The sequence below is a fragment of the Nerophis ophidion genome, linkage group LG29, assembly GCF_033978795.1.
Source record: "Nerophis ophidion isolate RoL-2023_Sa linkage group LG29, RoL_Noph_v1.0, whole genome shotgun sequence".
Lineage (NCBI taxonomy): Eukaryota > Metazoa > Chordata > Actinopteri > Syngnathiformes > Syngnathidae > Nerophis > Nerophis ophidion.
In genome coordinates, this window is record NC_084639.1 from 27524317 (window position 1) to 27540407 (window position 16091).

The following is a 16091-nucleotide window of genomic DNA, read 5'->3' on the forward strand; positions in this document are numbered from 1 at the left end:
GAAGTAGTGTCAATATGTGTGTAAATGTGGAAGCAGTTTCAAAGCGCTTTGAGTACCTTGAAGGTAGAAAAGCGCTATACAAGTACAACCCATTTATCATTTATTTATTTATTTAGCCATTCCTTTACCACTTTTGAGGTGTGTTTGGGGTCATTGTCCTGTTGGAACACCCAACTGCGCCCAAGACCCAAACTCCGGGCTGATGATTTTAGCTTGTCCTGAACAATTTGGAGGTAATCCTCCTTTTTCATTGTCCCATTTACTCTCTGTAAAGTACCAGTTCCATTGGCAGCAAAACAGGCTCAGAGCATAATACTACCACCACCATGCTTGACTGTAAGGATGGTGTTCCTGGGATTAAAGGCCTCACCTTCTCTCCTCCAAACATATTGCTGGGTATTGTGGCCAAACAGCTCAATTTTTGGTTCATCTGACATCACATTGACAAAGATAAGACCTTCTGGAGGAAAGTTCTGAGGAAAGGGCCTTATTGCAGTGAAACTTGCCAAGGGACATGTAAGCAAATATTAACATTGCTGTATGTATACTTTTGACCCTCACATTTTCAGTAGAGCCATAATAAATTCATAAAAGAAGCAAACTTCATGAATGTTTTTTGTGAGCAACAAGTATGTGCTCCAATCACTACATCACAACAAAATAAGGGTTGTAGAAATGATTGGCATCAAGCACCGTCCATCCATCCATCCATCATCTTCCGCTTATCCGAGGTCGGGTCGCAGGGGCAACAGCCTAAGCAGGGAAGCCCAGACTTCCCTCTCCCCAGCCACTTCGTCTAGCTCTTCCCGGGGGATCCCGAGGCGTTCCCAGGCCAGCCGGGAGACATAGTCTTCCCAACGTGTCCTGGGTCTTCCCCGTGGCCTCCTACCGGCTGGACGTGCCCTAAACACCTCCCTAGGGAGGCGTTTGGGTGGCATCCTGACCAGATGCCCGAACCACCTCATCTGGCTCCCCTCCATGTGAAGGAGCAGCGGCTTTACGTTGAGTTCCTCCCGGATGGCAGAGCTTCTCACCCTATCTCTAAGGGAGAGACCCGCCACACGGCGGAGGAAACTCATTTGGGCCGCTTGTACCCGTGATCTTATCCTTTCGGTCATGACCCAAAGTTCATGACCATAGGTGAGGACGGGAACGTAGATCGACCGGTAAATTGAGAGCTTTGCCTTCCGGCTCAGCTCCTTCTTCACCACAACGGATCGATACAACGTCCGCATTACTGAAGACGCCGCACCGATCCGCCTGTCGATCTCACCATCCACTCTTCCCTCACTCGTGAACAAGACTCCTAGGTACTTGAACTCCTCCACTTGGGGCAGGGTCTCCTCCCCAACCCGGAGATGGCATTCCACCCTTTTCCGGGCGAGAACCATGGACTCGGACTTGGAGGTGCTGATTCTCATTCCGGTCGCTTCACACTCGGCTGCGAACCGATCCAGTGAGAGCTGAAGATCCCGGCCAGATGAAGCCATCAGGACCACATCATCTGCAAAAAGCAGAGACCTAATCCCGTGGCCACCAAACCGGAACCCCTCAACGCCTTGACTGCGCCTAGAAATTCTGTCCATAAAAGTTATGAACAGAATCGGTGACAAAGGACAGCCTTGGCGGAGTCCAACCCTCACTGGAAACGTGTCCGACTTACTGCCGGCAATGCGGACCAAGCTCTGACACTGATCATAGAGGGAGCGGACCGCCACAATAAGACAGTCCGATACCCCATACTCTCTGAGCACTTTTCAGATTGTAAGTCGCAGTTTTTTTCACAGTTTGGCCGGGGGTGCGACTTATGTGTGAAATTATTAACACATTACCGTAAAATATTAAATGATATTATTTATTTTATTCGCGGAAGAGACAAAGAAAATGTCAGCAATCGTCACACACACGTCAACCAATAAGAATTCGGCGGGGGAGGGTCATAGCAGAAGTGCATTGTGGGTCATGGGTCATTTTAATAGCTGCCGTAGCTATTAAAATGGATAATTTCCTTGTTGGCGGTAGCTTATAAAAACTGAGAAGGGATGAACAAAAATGGCGTTGCAAAGGAAATCATGTAGTGCAGATTACAAGCTGGATGTAGTGAAATATGCAGCAGAAAAGGACAAGAGGAAGCGGCGCATACCTTTGGAGTTGGCAGAGTTGTTTAGAAGCGACATCGAGGAAGAAGATTTCATGGGATTTATGGATTAGGAGTGAGAGATAGTTTGGTAAAGGTATAGCATGTTCTATATGTTATAGTTATTTGAATGACTCTTACCATAATATGTTAGGTTAACATAGCAGTTGCTTATTTATGCCTCATATAACCTACACTTATTCAACCCGTTTATGTTTTTTCCTTCTTTATTATGCATTCAGGAGCCACTTATAATCCGAAAAATACGGTATATGTAAACTTTTGACTACGACTGTACCTACGGACGCACCATTATAGCTTCTGCAATCAACTTTGTCACAATCCAGCCTCAATACTTGCTGAAAAGTTAACACAAAATACAAATGTATCATAAATGGTCCGGGCAACAGGCAAGCAGTGGATTATGCAGTCTGGTGATGTACCACGGATCTTCTTTCTGAACCAAAACAGAGTAAAATTCAGGCTGATTTGGTGATACCCATCCAACATTGATAATTTGAGAAATTATATTTAATATGTCAGGTAAAATTTAAAAAGTAGTGCATTTCAGTTGTTGCTGCTCTTGAGGAATAATCTTCAAATGGTTTAAAATGGTAGAGCGAAACAAACAATAGGGTTATTCTGCACTGAATATCATTTATTTTCTCTGTATGCAGTGTCTCCACATAGCCTACAATACAATGATACATACACTTGCTGTTTTATAATACCGAGTATCTCATTTTAATTGCCAGTCATTTTCTTAAAGAAATAGAGTTCAACAAAGGCTGTTTTATTGCAATTGCTGTGTATCATTTTTTGACACCCAGATCAGTGGTTAGTTCAACTTTTTTCCACCAAATACCACCTCAGAAAACACTTGGTCCTCCAAGTACCACCATAATGACCTAAAGTACATCAGTGTAGTAGACCTAAGTATTCATTAAAAACAAGGCAGTGTGTATTTATATACAGGTGTATTTCATGTTTTTGGCCACAATGCACAAATATCAACAATGATACTCCATAAACAGTATATATTTACGGACTTCTTTGGCGTACCACAGTTTAAGAATCACAAACTCAGATAATCAATTATTTAGGACACCTTGCCTGACTAAATCAAGACTTTTTTGCCCATGTTATTTTAGTATAGTGTCATATACTGTAAATATATATTGTTTCAACACAGACTGCATGGTCGAGCACATTACACACTTACCTGGGCAGAAGAAAAAGTACGGTATTTTTCGGAGTATAAGTCACTCTGGAGTATAAGTCGCACCTGAGGAAAATGCATAACAAAGAAGGAAATAAACACATATAAGTCGCACTGGAGTATAAGTCGCGTTTTGGGGGGAAATGTATTTGATAAAAGCCAACACCAAGAATAGACATTTGAAAGGCAGTTTAAAATAAATAAAGAATAGTGAACAACAGGCTGAATAAGTGTAGGTTATATGAGGCATAAATAAGCAACTGCTATGTTAACCTAACATATTATGGTAAGAGTCATTCAAATAACTATAACATATAGAACATGCTATACCTTTACCAAACTATCTCTCACTCCTAATCCATAAATCCCATGAAATCTTATACGTCTAGTCTCTTACGTGAATGAGATAAATAATCTTATTTTATATTTTACGGTAATGTGTTAATAATTTCACACATAAGTCGCTCCTGAGTATAAGTCACATCCCCGGCCAAACTATGAAAAAAAGTGCGACTTGTGGTCCGAAGAATACGGTAGTTCCCACTAATAGCATTTTATTTAGACAAGATCTCAATGGTCGAGTTACTTTACAAAATGTTCCTGTTAATAGTAGACATTATCTCAAGTAACTTAAATAGCAAAAGTATTGATATTTTGATTTGAGGGTCGATATTAGAGCATAGAGATCTGGTTCTGCCAGTATCGACCTGCACATCACTAACGTGCTTGATCACCATTAAATGGTTGTAGCACAAGACTGGCAACCACCATTAAGAAAAGACCGTAACACAAATATTATCTGTTGTATCCGTTATCTTTCGCTATCATTCATAAGTGTTGAGTACCTGTACATTTTTTTTATTTAATATGTATTTAATAAGAGATCGAGGCCTATTTAGGGCTTACACCTACAGTTTATTGTCCTTTGATGCATTTAACTTGTTAGCTTCCTTCATCGCGAGGGAACAATGGCAATTACTGAGAGATAGGGAGGCTTTGGGAGCTGAATATAATCTAATAGTGATGCAAATATGAAAAACAAAAGTTGGAAAAGTCAAGGTCAAGCTAGCAGGAGGGCATGGAGGGGGATGAGCGAGCCGGCAGAGCATAGGTGATGTAGCATCATAGTCCAGGCTTTTGTGTTGAAACAGACATTGTTATTTCTCTCACACTTATTTGCTATCTGTTGGTGAGCTCAGAATGTCACCCCTGTGAGTAGTGGAGATCTACTGGATACATCCATCAATTTCTACCGCTTGTCCCTTTTATATATTTTAATAAAAAAATGTAGCAACTAAAGAAAATCCCAGGAATGTGCAAGCTCACGCATGAACTATCAACGTAGTCATGTCTGGGGATGTACATCGTCAGGATATTATCGATACTAATACCAATATTGATATTCCTTATCTATACCAGTATTCATCGATACTCTTTTCGATACTTTATGTAATTTGCGTAAATAAAGATGTCAAACAATACATTTTATACTAGAATTTTTACTAGCACATAGGTTTGTGCACCAGCAACATCATGTAACATCTCACAGCAGGGAAGTATGTTATCAACGCTTGCTATTTATGTCTTTAACAAGTCAACTGTGTTTCAATCAATCAATCAATGTTTACTTATATAGCCCTAAATCACTAGTGTCTCAAAGGGCTGCACAAACCACTACGACATCCTCGGTAGGCCCACATAAGGGCAAGGAAAACTCACACTCAGTGGGACATCGGTGACAATAATGACCCAGTGGGACGTCGGTGACAATGATGACTATGAGAACATGATACTGTGAAAGATCAATCCATAATGGATCCAACACAGTCGCGAGAGTCCAGTCCAAAGCGGATCCAACACAGCAGCGAGAGTCCCGTTCACAGCGGAGCCAGCAGGAAACCATCCCAAGCGGAGGCTGATCAGCACTGTTTGTGACAAAACAATTGTTTGTGTTTGCACTGCACAATTGTTTTGTCATCATTTTGTAAAGACCACACATGTGTTTCTATTCATTACAATTACACTCACTATTTCCATTTAAAATATTAGTAATAAAATAATAAAGTTAAAATAATAGTAATGTATAGTAATCATGTTCATTCACAAACCTTTAAACATGGTTTCTTGCAACAATTATATAATATAAATCAATGCAATTAATCGGCATGTTAGGTGGGTGTGTATTTTGTAACAATAGGAATTGTTATTTGTGTTCATGTTGTACATGGACCTATTTGAGTGACGGACGGGAAGCCAGTGTTGACAGCCACTGATGTACGTACGTACACAAGTATGTGTTGTGTGTGTGTTTCATAGATTAAAACACCTAGTAATCATATAAATTATTCACTTTTTTGAGTGGATTGATATTGGCCTGTGGATTAGTGGATCGTCTAGAGGACGGGTGGGTTGATGAAGAGCGGTAGTGGCGGTCACAAGTTAAGTGGCGTTCACTTCAAACTGACACTTAGGCTTACTTATCGTGTGTGACTTTGGGGGCTAGGTGTTGGAATAATTATGTGCACGTTATCACACAACTCTTATGCTTAAAGGTCGTTGCTACAGTTATTATTAATTGTGCTGAAGTTGTACTTTTCTATCTGTGGAAAGGGACAACTTGCGAATCCAAGATTGCGAGTCGTCTCGTATCAGCGTTTACGTCCAGAACATCGAGTACCGTGACGCAGACAAAGCAGAGACAGGGCGATATCACGAGTGTCAGCACCTTTGCGTTTCTGAACAATCATATAATGTGTCTAAGAGGGGCTGCTGAAATTACCCCCCTTCCCTCAGAAGCAGCCTCAGTTATGTAACCAGGGACCTCCCGAATAAATAGAGGAGCATGTGGGTCTGGATGTTCGAGCATAGGTTGGATCTGTAACTAAGAGTACAGCCCAAAACGTCTCTCTTCATTAAGCCAAATTGAACCCTGTCTCTGCATGATTCCTTGCTTCTTGTCTATTTAATACATGTCATCGGTGTTTGAACCTGACACTAGGAGGAAATATTGTGTGTTACAAACTTTTGTGTGGTGTTGCTTCCTTATTTGTGATTATTCCGAGCGGATTATCATCTACCCGTGCCTATTAGCCGCACTGGAACTGAATGTGACCGCGTGTCATAATTACGACGATCATCTGGATGAAACCAATACTGATAGCATTGTCATTAGTCCAGTATTTTAACGGTCTTCCTGGACTGACCCAATTAGAAACCGGTACCAAAACATCCTGGTACACGGTATACATCCCAGGTCATGTGAGACATTAAAGTTTATGATTTGCAAAACATCTTGATTTCCTGCCCGAGAATATCCATTTGAATTGTTGTTTTTATTTTTTTACGCCCCAGGCTCCACTCGCTCCAGGATGGGCATCAAGCAGCTGTTCTTCTTCCTGGTGCTCCTCGGTCTCTGTCTCCAGGGAGCATCTGCCAAAGAAAAGGGAACCAAGAAGGGGAAAAAGAAGGGGCAGCAGGTTTATTGCCCATCGTAAGTACACAGCAGCAGAATTTGTTATTGTTTTCATGATAATGGAAATTTCCCAACATTCCCAACCTATTGTATGTTTGGATCACCGTACTCCTAGCTGTTCTTTTTTGGGGAACATTATCACCAAACCTATGCAAGCGTCAATATATACCTTGATGTTGCAGAAAAAAGACCATGTATTTTTTTAACCGATTTCCGAACTCTAAATGGGTGAATTTTGGCAAATTAAACGCCTTTCTGTTTATCGATCTTTTAGCGATGACGTCAGAACGTGACGTCACCGAGGTAACACACCCGCCATATTCATTTTCACATTACAAACACCTCAGCTCTGTTATTTTCCGTTGTTTCGACTATTTTTTGAACCTTGGAGACATCATGCCTCGTGGGTGTGTTGTCGGAGGGTGTAACAACACTAACAGGGAGGGATTCAAGTTGCACCACTGGCAAGAAATCTGCTGCCAGACAACCATTGAATGTACCAGAGTGTCTTCACATTTGACCGGCGATGCTAAGACAGACATGGCACAGAGATGTATGGATAACCTGCAGATGCATTTGCAACCATTCAGTCAACAAAATCACAAAGGTAAGTTTTGTTGATGTTGTTGACTTATGTGCTAATCAGACATATTTGGTCACGGCATGACTGCCAGCTAATCGATGCTAACATGCTATGCTAATCGATGCTAACATGCTGTTTACGCTAGCTGTATGTACATTTGAAACTAGATACCCACATTTAATGCGAAACAAACACCAATCGACAGATTTAAGTTGCTCCAATGTCACAAGATGCGAAAGTCCTGATCGTTTGGTCCGCACATTTTACCGGCGATGCTAATAAGGCAGCCATGCTATCGGCCACTTCATTAGGTACACTCACGCTATGGCCGAATAGCATCAATAGCTATTCGCTCAATAGCTTCAATTTCTTCTTCAATTTCGTTTTCGCTATCTGCCTCCATACTCAGACCATCTGTTTCAATACATGCGTTATCTGTTGAATCGCTTAAGCCGCTGAAATCCGAGTCTGAATCCGAGCTAATGTCACTATATCTTGCTGTGGTAACCGCCATGTTGTTTGTATTGGCAGCACTGTATGACGTCACAGGGAGATGGACAGTTGCATCGCAAATAGCGAAAATCAAGAACTTTAAAGCTTTTTTTAGGGATATTCCGGGACCGGTAAAATTTAGAAAAAAAATTAAAAAAATACAACAAGCCACTGGGAACTGATTTTTATTGTTTTTAACCCTTTTGAAATTGCGATAATGTTCCCCTTTAAAGACACAACATGTTCTGGGGCAGTAAAAGCTCACAGGTCCATGCAACTGAGAGGTGGACTGATTCTTCCAACGATGGACATGTTCCACGTGTTAGGAGTAGAGTTTCAAAGGAGTGGAACGTTTCTGGAAACTTTCCGCAAATTTACCATGGGAAGTTAAACTGGGGAAGTTTGGAAATTTTGACCATTTTTGGATTATTCAAAGTTGGACACTGTCCATGGGAAAGAATGGGAATATAAGGGAATGAATGGGGAGTTCCAATAATAATATATCATTGGGCACTTGTATATATGCTGCTGCATCTTGGTGCCATTTTTGACGTGGTTATTTGCACAGTATTTGCAAATGTACACCACCTTTCTGCTTACATCGGTGGGAGTGAAATGTCTCCACACATCAGATGGTCTACGTGGCATTATTCCCTTGTATTTGTTTATTCTTGTAAAAGACTAATGCAATGCCACACACAGATTATAAATAGTCAGCTAAACAATTGGAGTAGTCTTTAAAAATATTTTACTGATGGACAAATGAATCGATATAGGCTCGATGAATAAATGAACACTCAATCAGCATGCTAAATCCAACTATAACTTACATTTTTGTATGACAACAGAATGGCTAGCAAAACAGAAGGCGGGGGAAATACACATTTTGATTTAGTATATGCTCGTTGAACTTTACACATCACAAAAAAGATAATGATACTTGTAAGAAACTTAGTTTACTTGTCGCCATGGACTGGAGGATTAGTGATTTAGAAATAGCTAAAATACTGCCGACTGCGGCTGCACTTTAGCTTCTAGCTCGCTAGCCATGTTTTAAAGCAGCTCTTTCTGAGGGTGTTTCAGTGTTATAATTTCACCTTTATCTTGACTTTTTACACCAAAATGCGTCCATTCTCCCTTTTCTTACTACATACTTTGTCTGCTTGTAATAATTCTGTGTGTGCGCTGCCGAACATGCTCCTCTGCTTGTAAACCAACAATGACACAATGTGACGGGTGTGGGGGACCGGTACTTTTTTAGAGTCGGTATAGTACCGAATAAGATTCATTAGTATCCCGGTACTGTACTAACACCGGTATAGTGTACAATCCTAATCCCAACCATGACTGGACTGTAGATATTTTCCATTAACATCAGTGCAAGTTGGCGCCCACAGAGCACATTCCTTAGCTGACTGTAATGAAGTGTGAGTCTAACAGATGAGTCGAGAGAGTTGTCCAGACTTTGTTTGATGGACTGAAGCGGCCAATACATTTCCTAAAGCTAAATGAACATCAATGTCCTGACAGGCCCATCAGTGTTCCAATATACTGTGTACACAGTATATTGGAACACCGCGTCCGCCGCTTCCTTAAATGGTATCAAATGACTAAAGACAAAAGAGAAAAATAACAAGCGCAGTGCTGGTATTGGAAATCTCTGACATGTTTCAGAAGTGCTTTGTGGACGCGAGGAGCCACTTGGTTGCAGTTTAGCTGCACTGCTAGTTGGAAGAGAGAGGCAAAGGGGGGAAAAAGAGGTTTATCGGATGGGAATTATGTTTCACTTTGATCATGGCAACCGCGCAGCAAACACACACACACACACACACACACACACACACATTGCGCAACACTCCTGCGGAGCGCTCCAACCGGTCCTCAGTGCAGGATAACGTTCTTATAATGATATGTAAAGTGCTTTGAGAAGGGGAAATTCTTTGGCAGGAGGTTTCATCACCACCCACGGGGAAGGCTTTTTCTTCTCTTGTCTCCTGCCAGACGTGCTCTGCCTCTCCGCCTCCGCCACATCCAAACATCCTCACGCTTCATCTTACACTTGCTATCTTTTTGCGAAAAAATAAAAAATAAACAGTTTTTCTGCAGGCTTAAGTGGGAAAAGATGTGCTGTGTTTTAATCCATCAAATCAATGCGACTCATGGATCATGTTAATCAGGAAATATTTTAGTCAGGCTGTTCCGGTACCAGAGGTGGGTAGAATAGCCAGAATTTGTACTCAAGTAAGAGTACTGTTACTTTAGAGATGTATTACTCAAGTAAAAGTAAGGAGTAGTCACCCAAATATTTACTTGAGTAAAAGTAAAAAGTATTTTGTGAAATAATTACTCAAGTAACTGATGAATAACCTGTTCTTTTAATGATGACGGCAACAAGTAATGCACAAAAACATAAAAATAGCAATGAACAAATTCAGAGCCAGGAATATCTCTTAATAAAACAATAATATATATTAAATAATATATATTTGGTTTTACACTGTATTGAAAAAAAAAATGAAAATGAATTTTACCTTTGCAAGCTCATTATACTATTGGCTAAGTTTTATATTCATAAAAGTAAGTTTCTCAATACCCGACCTATTTTTTGTGCCTTTAAAAAAGATTTAGAACTCTACATTAAAACACTCTACCTCTAAAAACCCAAAAGCTGTGAAAATGATGATGCTGTGTTCCAAATGTAAGTTATTTACTGAGATTGAGTGAGCCTATGGCTTTGCACTTTATAATATATATATATATATATATATATATATATATATATATATATATATATATATATATATATATATATATATTTATATATATATATATATATATATATATATATATATATATATATTTTTTTTTTTTGCATTCTATTTTATTTACTTTGTATTTACAACCCCATGGCACTGTTTTGTACTTACTTTGATTATTATTTTCAACTGTTTGTAAATGTCGAAACTTGTAAATAAAGGTTTATAAATGAAAAAGCGCAGTTAATCATGTGACCGCCTGGCTCTGTTTGATTGGTGAAACGGAGTCAAACGTCACCAGTGACTGCATTTGATTGGTGAAACAGAGTCAAACGTCACCAGTGACTGCTTTTGATTGGTGAAACAGAGTCAAACGTCACCAGTGACTGCATTTGATTGGTGAAACGCAGGCATGTGATAGATCCTACTTTGAAGGTCTATCTGACAAACCAAAACAGAGAAAGCGTGCATTAACAGATCCATAAAAATCAGTATTGAGTAGCGAGCTGAATGTAGATAAAGGGAGCAGAGTAAAAGTAGCGTTTCTTCTCTATAAATATACTCAAGTAAAAGTAAGTTGCATTAAAACTACTCTTAGAAGTTCAATTTATTCCAAAAGTTACTCAAGTAGATGTAACGGAGTAAATGTAGCGCGTTACTACCCACCTCTGAGCAGTATGATTCCCATTTTGGAGCCTTGCGTGTTGGCCAATACAGATATTGATTCAATACGATATCAGCACGAGGTATACACTTTTATTATTTTGTTGTGTAGAATGTTAGAAAAGGTTTGATCGAGTAAAATTAGCCAAACAAAGAACAAGCACTTAGGCATGGAGACTGTTTCTACAAACATTTGTGAAAGTATGGGCCGCTTTCAGTGATTTCCAGCATGGGAATTGTAAACATAGGATGCCGCCTGTGCAACCAATCCAGTCCTAAAATGTCATTGCTTCTAAATATTCCAAAGTCTATTGAGCGCTTTATTATAAGAAAAGTGAATAGTTTGGGAACAACAGCAACTCAGCCACCAAGTGGTAGGCCAGGTAAACTGACAGAGAGGTCAGCATAGTGCTAAGACTTTCTGCACAGTCAGTTGCTACAGAGCTCCAAACTTCATGTGACCTTCCAATTAGCCCACATACAGTATGCAGAGAGCTTCATGGAATGGGTTTCCATGGCTGAAGAGCTGCATCTAAGCCATACATCACCAAGTCCAATGCAAAGCGTGGGATGCAGTGGTGTAAAGCATGTCACCACTGGACTCTAGAGCAGTGGAGATGCCTTCTCTGGACTGAAGGATCACGCTTTTCCATCTGGCAATCTGATAGACCAGTCTGGGTTTGGAGGTTGCCAGGAGAACGCTACATTTCGGACTGCATTGTGGCGAGTGTGAAATTTGGTGGAGGATGAATTATGGTGTGGGGTTGTTTTTCAGGAGTTGGGCTTGGCCCCTTAGTTCCAGTGAAAGGAACTTTGAATGCTCCAGGATACCAAAACATTTTGGACAATTCCATGCTCCCAACCTTGTGGGAACAGTTTGGAGCGGGCCCTTTCCTCTTCCAACATGACTGTGCACCAGTGCACAAAGCAAAGTCCATAAAGATATGGATGACAGAGTCTGGTGTGGATGAACTTGACTGGCCTGCACAGATTCCTGACCTGAACCCGATAGAACACCTTTGGGATGAAATAGAACGGAGACTGAGAGCCAGGCCTTCTCGACCTCACCAATACGCTTTTGGAAGAATGGTGGAAAATTCATACACTCCGCAACATTGTGGACAGCCTTCCCAGAAGAGTTGAAGCTGTAATAGCTGCAAAAGGTGGACTCACATCATATTGAACCCTATGGGTTAGGAATGGGATGGCACTTCAAGTTCATGTGTGAGTCAAGGCCGGTGGCCAATAGAGTCTATCTCTTATTAACCATCGGGAATGGACATATGCTGTCTTTAAGTCAAAGTGCAATGTTAATTGTTCTTTGGCAACACTTATAGCCTGATGCCAATAACATGTGCAATCTATACCATAGCCTGTGCTATTAGACTAGATTTACACCTCAGGCCCAAGTGGCTGACTGTTTACACTGCAAGTAAAAGGTCATCTTTATCAGACTTCAGCCCCAACGTGGTCCCAGTGTGTACGTGGCCCCCACTGTGGCCCTTCACGACACTTGCATGACCACTTCGATAAATTGAAAGCAATGGATGTTGACCGGATTCCGTAAACGAACAAGGAAGTCGCTAAAACCACTAGAAAATCAAATAAAAGTCGGCACACCTCAAAAATATATATTTTATTGTTTTGTTTTGAAACATTTTAATGAGGAAGTTGCAAACAGCACCTTTAAGTCACGCTGCATGCAGATATAACATTATAAAACGAAATTGCTGAATATATTACATTTTATTTTTGACAGTCCAAACATATGAGGATTCTCTCTCTTTGCAGCACAAGCAGCTCCTTTCTCACAGCCGCCTGTCTAACTGTCAGTTGGCGCATACTTTTCCGCCTATAATATGCACAAGAGTACTCACAAAACAGTGATGAGCGACGATAGATAACATTGTGTTTGCTGTCTATAATATATCTGCATCTTGTCTTCCCAGTACTGTGGACGTTCTGATGATCAGCATATATTTTGCATACTAATGAAGACACTCTAAATGGAGTGTGCTCCCTATTCTGCTCACTTAAGAGCTGCGATCCACTGTGCTCAATTATAGTAGATCAGCTTTGTTTGTGCTGTCAGGTTTGCACGTGTTTTAGTACGTGCAAACCTTTGGTGTCCACAATTATTCACTCACGTTTCTTGCTGGACGTCGTAATATGCTTCTGCCAAGCAGACTTTCTATCTGTAAGTAACTATAATTATCTATTACCTTTTTCATTGAGAAATGTTGTCTCTATGCAACGTTGTTTAAATAAGGACTGTGTACAGAATGTATCCCTAGCTTGTGTGCTATTGTGTGCTGAGCTGTTGCGTAGCTTCTAGATCCTAAAAGCTTACCAAGTTTACTTTTTGTAAGTGAGTTGACTAAAATAAAAGAAAACAATTTTATTGGAGGACACTTTCTGCTTTGCAGAAAACAAACATGCAGCAGGACTGTTTGTATCACAGCGCTTATACTTGACATTTTAGACCCGGGGTGTCAGACTTACGACATGCGGGCCGGCTCAGACCTGAAAATAGGTTTTATTCCGCCTGCAAGTTTGCTAAAATAAGTTAAAATGTTTCAGTAAAATAAACTGCTGTTCTATGTGTCCACTGGATGTCGCCAATACAAATTCTGTTAGGCAAGCAAACAGTTTATACAAGAGGTACACACTAAAGCAAAACCGAGGATGTCGTTGTGGTTTGTGCAGCCCTTTGAGACACTTATGATTTAGGGCTATATAAATAAACATTGATTGATTGATTGATAAAACTCCTCCCCCTTGACCCGAGTAAAATGTAAAGCCTCCAGTTTTACGTCCTCTGCTTCGAACACATTGCCCCAAAATGTCTCCGTCAAAAACGGGTTAGTGTTTTGCAGGCTAGGGATGTTAACGATATGAACATTTCCTGTCACAGTTATTTTGACAAAAAATATAACAGGAGCATTTTCATCGCCGTATTAAGCATTAAGGGTTGGAATTGGGGGTTAAATGACCAAAAATGATTCCCGGGCGCGGCACCGCTGCTGCCCACTGCTCCCCTCACCTCCCTGTCGGTGATGGGTCAAATGCAGAGAATAATTTCGCCACATCTAGTGTGTGTGTGTGACAATCATTGGTACCTTAACTTTAACTTAATTGCTGGATGTGCTCGAAACGCACTTACTGTACACACACACTTTAGTTTTTTTTTAATACACCCAGTGTTATGCTTTACTGATAAGTGTTTTGGCGGGCGTTGTGGTGTCCTACTCTCTTCAGCGGTCCTTGAACGCAGCATAAAAACACCTTTGTTTGTATCAGTCATTTTAATCTAAGAGAGCACAGTTTGTCTGTTGAATGTGCACAATTAAAGTTGCTCAGACATGAATGAGTTATTAAAAGTTTTTCTTGACCTACGTTGTTTCTTGATGGGAAAAACATTTTAATGTCTCCTGTTTTCCTGTCAGCATTTAAGTTCGCAAGCCATCGCCAGTCTGTCCGTGAGTTTATTAAAATGCGGCAATCAATCAAGGTTTTGCGATCATTTTAATTCAAACGGCGGTAACACTAATCATCGAGAGTTTTACCGTTTGATTGATTGATTGATACTTTTATTTGTAGATTGCACAGTACAGTACATATTCCGTACAATTGACCACTAAATGGTAACACCCCAATAAGTTTTTCAACTTGTTTAAGTCGGGGTCCACGTTAATCAATTCATGGTACAAATATATACTATCAACATAATACAGTCATCACACAAGTTAATCATCATAGTATGTACATTGAATTATTGACATTATTTACAATCCGGGGGGTGGGATGAGGAGCTTTGGTGGATATCAGAACTTCAGTCATCAACAATTGCATCAACAGAGAAATGTGGACATTGAAACAGTGTAGGTCTTATTTAGTAGGATATGTACAGCCAGCAGAGAACATAGTGAGTTCACATAGCATAAGAACAAGTATATGCATTAGAAGTACATTTGAGTTGTTTATAATCCGGGGAGATGGGATGTGAATGGAGGAGGGTATTAGTAAAGTGTTGAAGTTGCCTGGAGGTGTTGTTTTAGAGCGCTTTTGAAGGAATATAGAGATGCACTTACTTTTATACCTGTTGGGAGTGCATAGACAGAGAATGAGTTAAGACCTTTGTTGGATCGAATCTGGGTTTAACGTGGTTTGTGGAGCTCCCCCTGGTGTTGTGGTTACGTTAAGGAAGTAGTTTGACATGTACCGTGGTTATCATTATTACCGTTTATTGTTATTCATGGAATGGGTGTCACATTTGTGAATGTGTTACTGTCCCCTCAGTCAGTTGGAGGGCTACTTTTGGTTCTTGGAGAATGATGATGAAAAGGCCGATAGGTTCTGACAATCAGCTCTACTTCTTGTTTGCTCTAAGCCTGGTTAGCATTATAACACTACAACTGTAATTAGGCATATTGTTATTGTTATTATGCATATTTAGCTAACAGAAAACTTACACAACAGCTCACGGAAATGGTTCACAAGTTAATGTTGGCCTTCTTGAATGTGTTATGGCCGTGTTCTAGCAGGTTCCCCCACACAGACTTTTGAGCTGGGCTTCGTTCCACATGTTCATTCTTCAATGTTTGGGTGGTCCAGTTCCAGACACGGATGGAACAAACCAGCGGTGGTTCTCCAGGGGTCCTTAATTGAATCAGAACGGCGTCATGAGCGTGTTGTGCCTGTGCTGTAGCGTTCATTTGCCAGGAATGTGACCTGCCCATGTGACGGCCTTCACTCGGCTCTCCTTTCTT

The 16091-nt window shown here is 40.6% G+C and overlaps 1 protein-coding gene across 3 annotated transcripts in view; it reads left to right on the forward strand.

Annotated features, from left to right (window-relative positions):
• The window catches only part of glrbb (glycine receptor, beta b), a 76855-nt gene that overhangs the window by 11067 nt on the left and 49697 nt on the right, over nucleotides 1-16091 (forward strand). For all 3 annotated transcript variants that reach the window (XM_061891825.1, XM_061891826.1, XM_061891824.1), the window contains exon 2: nucleotides 6708-6846. In XM_061891825.1, the coding sequence (XP_061747809.1) occupies nucleotides 6725-6846 (122 nt within the window). In that variant the 5' untranslated portion in view covers nucleotides 6708-6724. The remainder of the gene's footprint in view (nucleotides 1-6707; nucleotides 6847-16091) is intronic.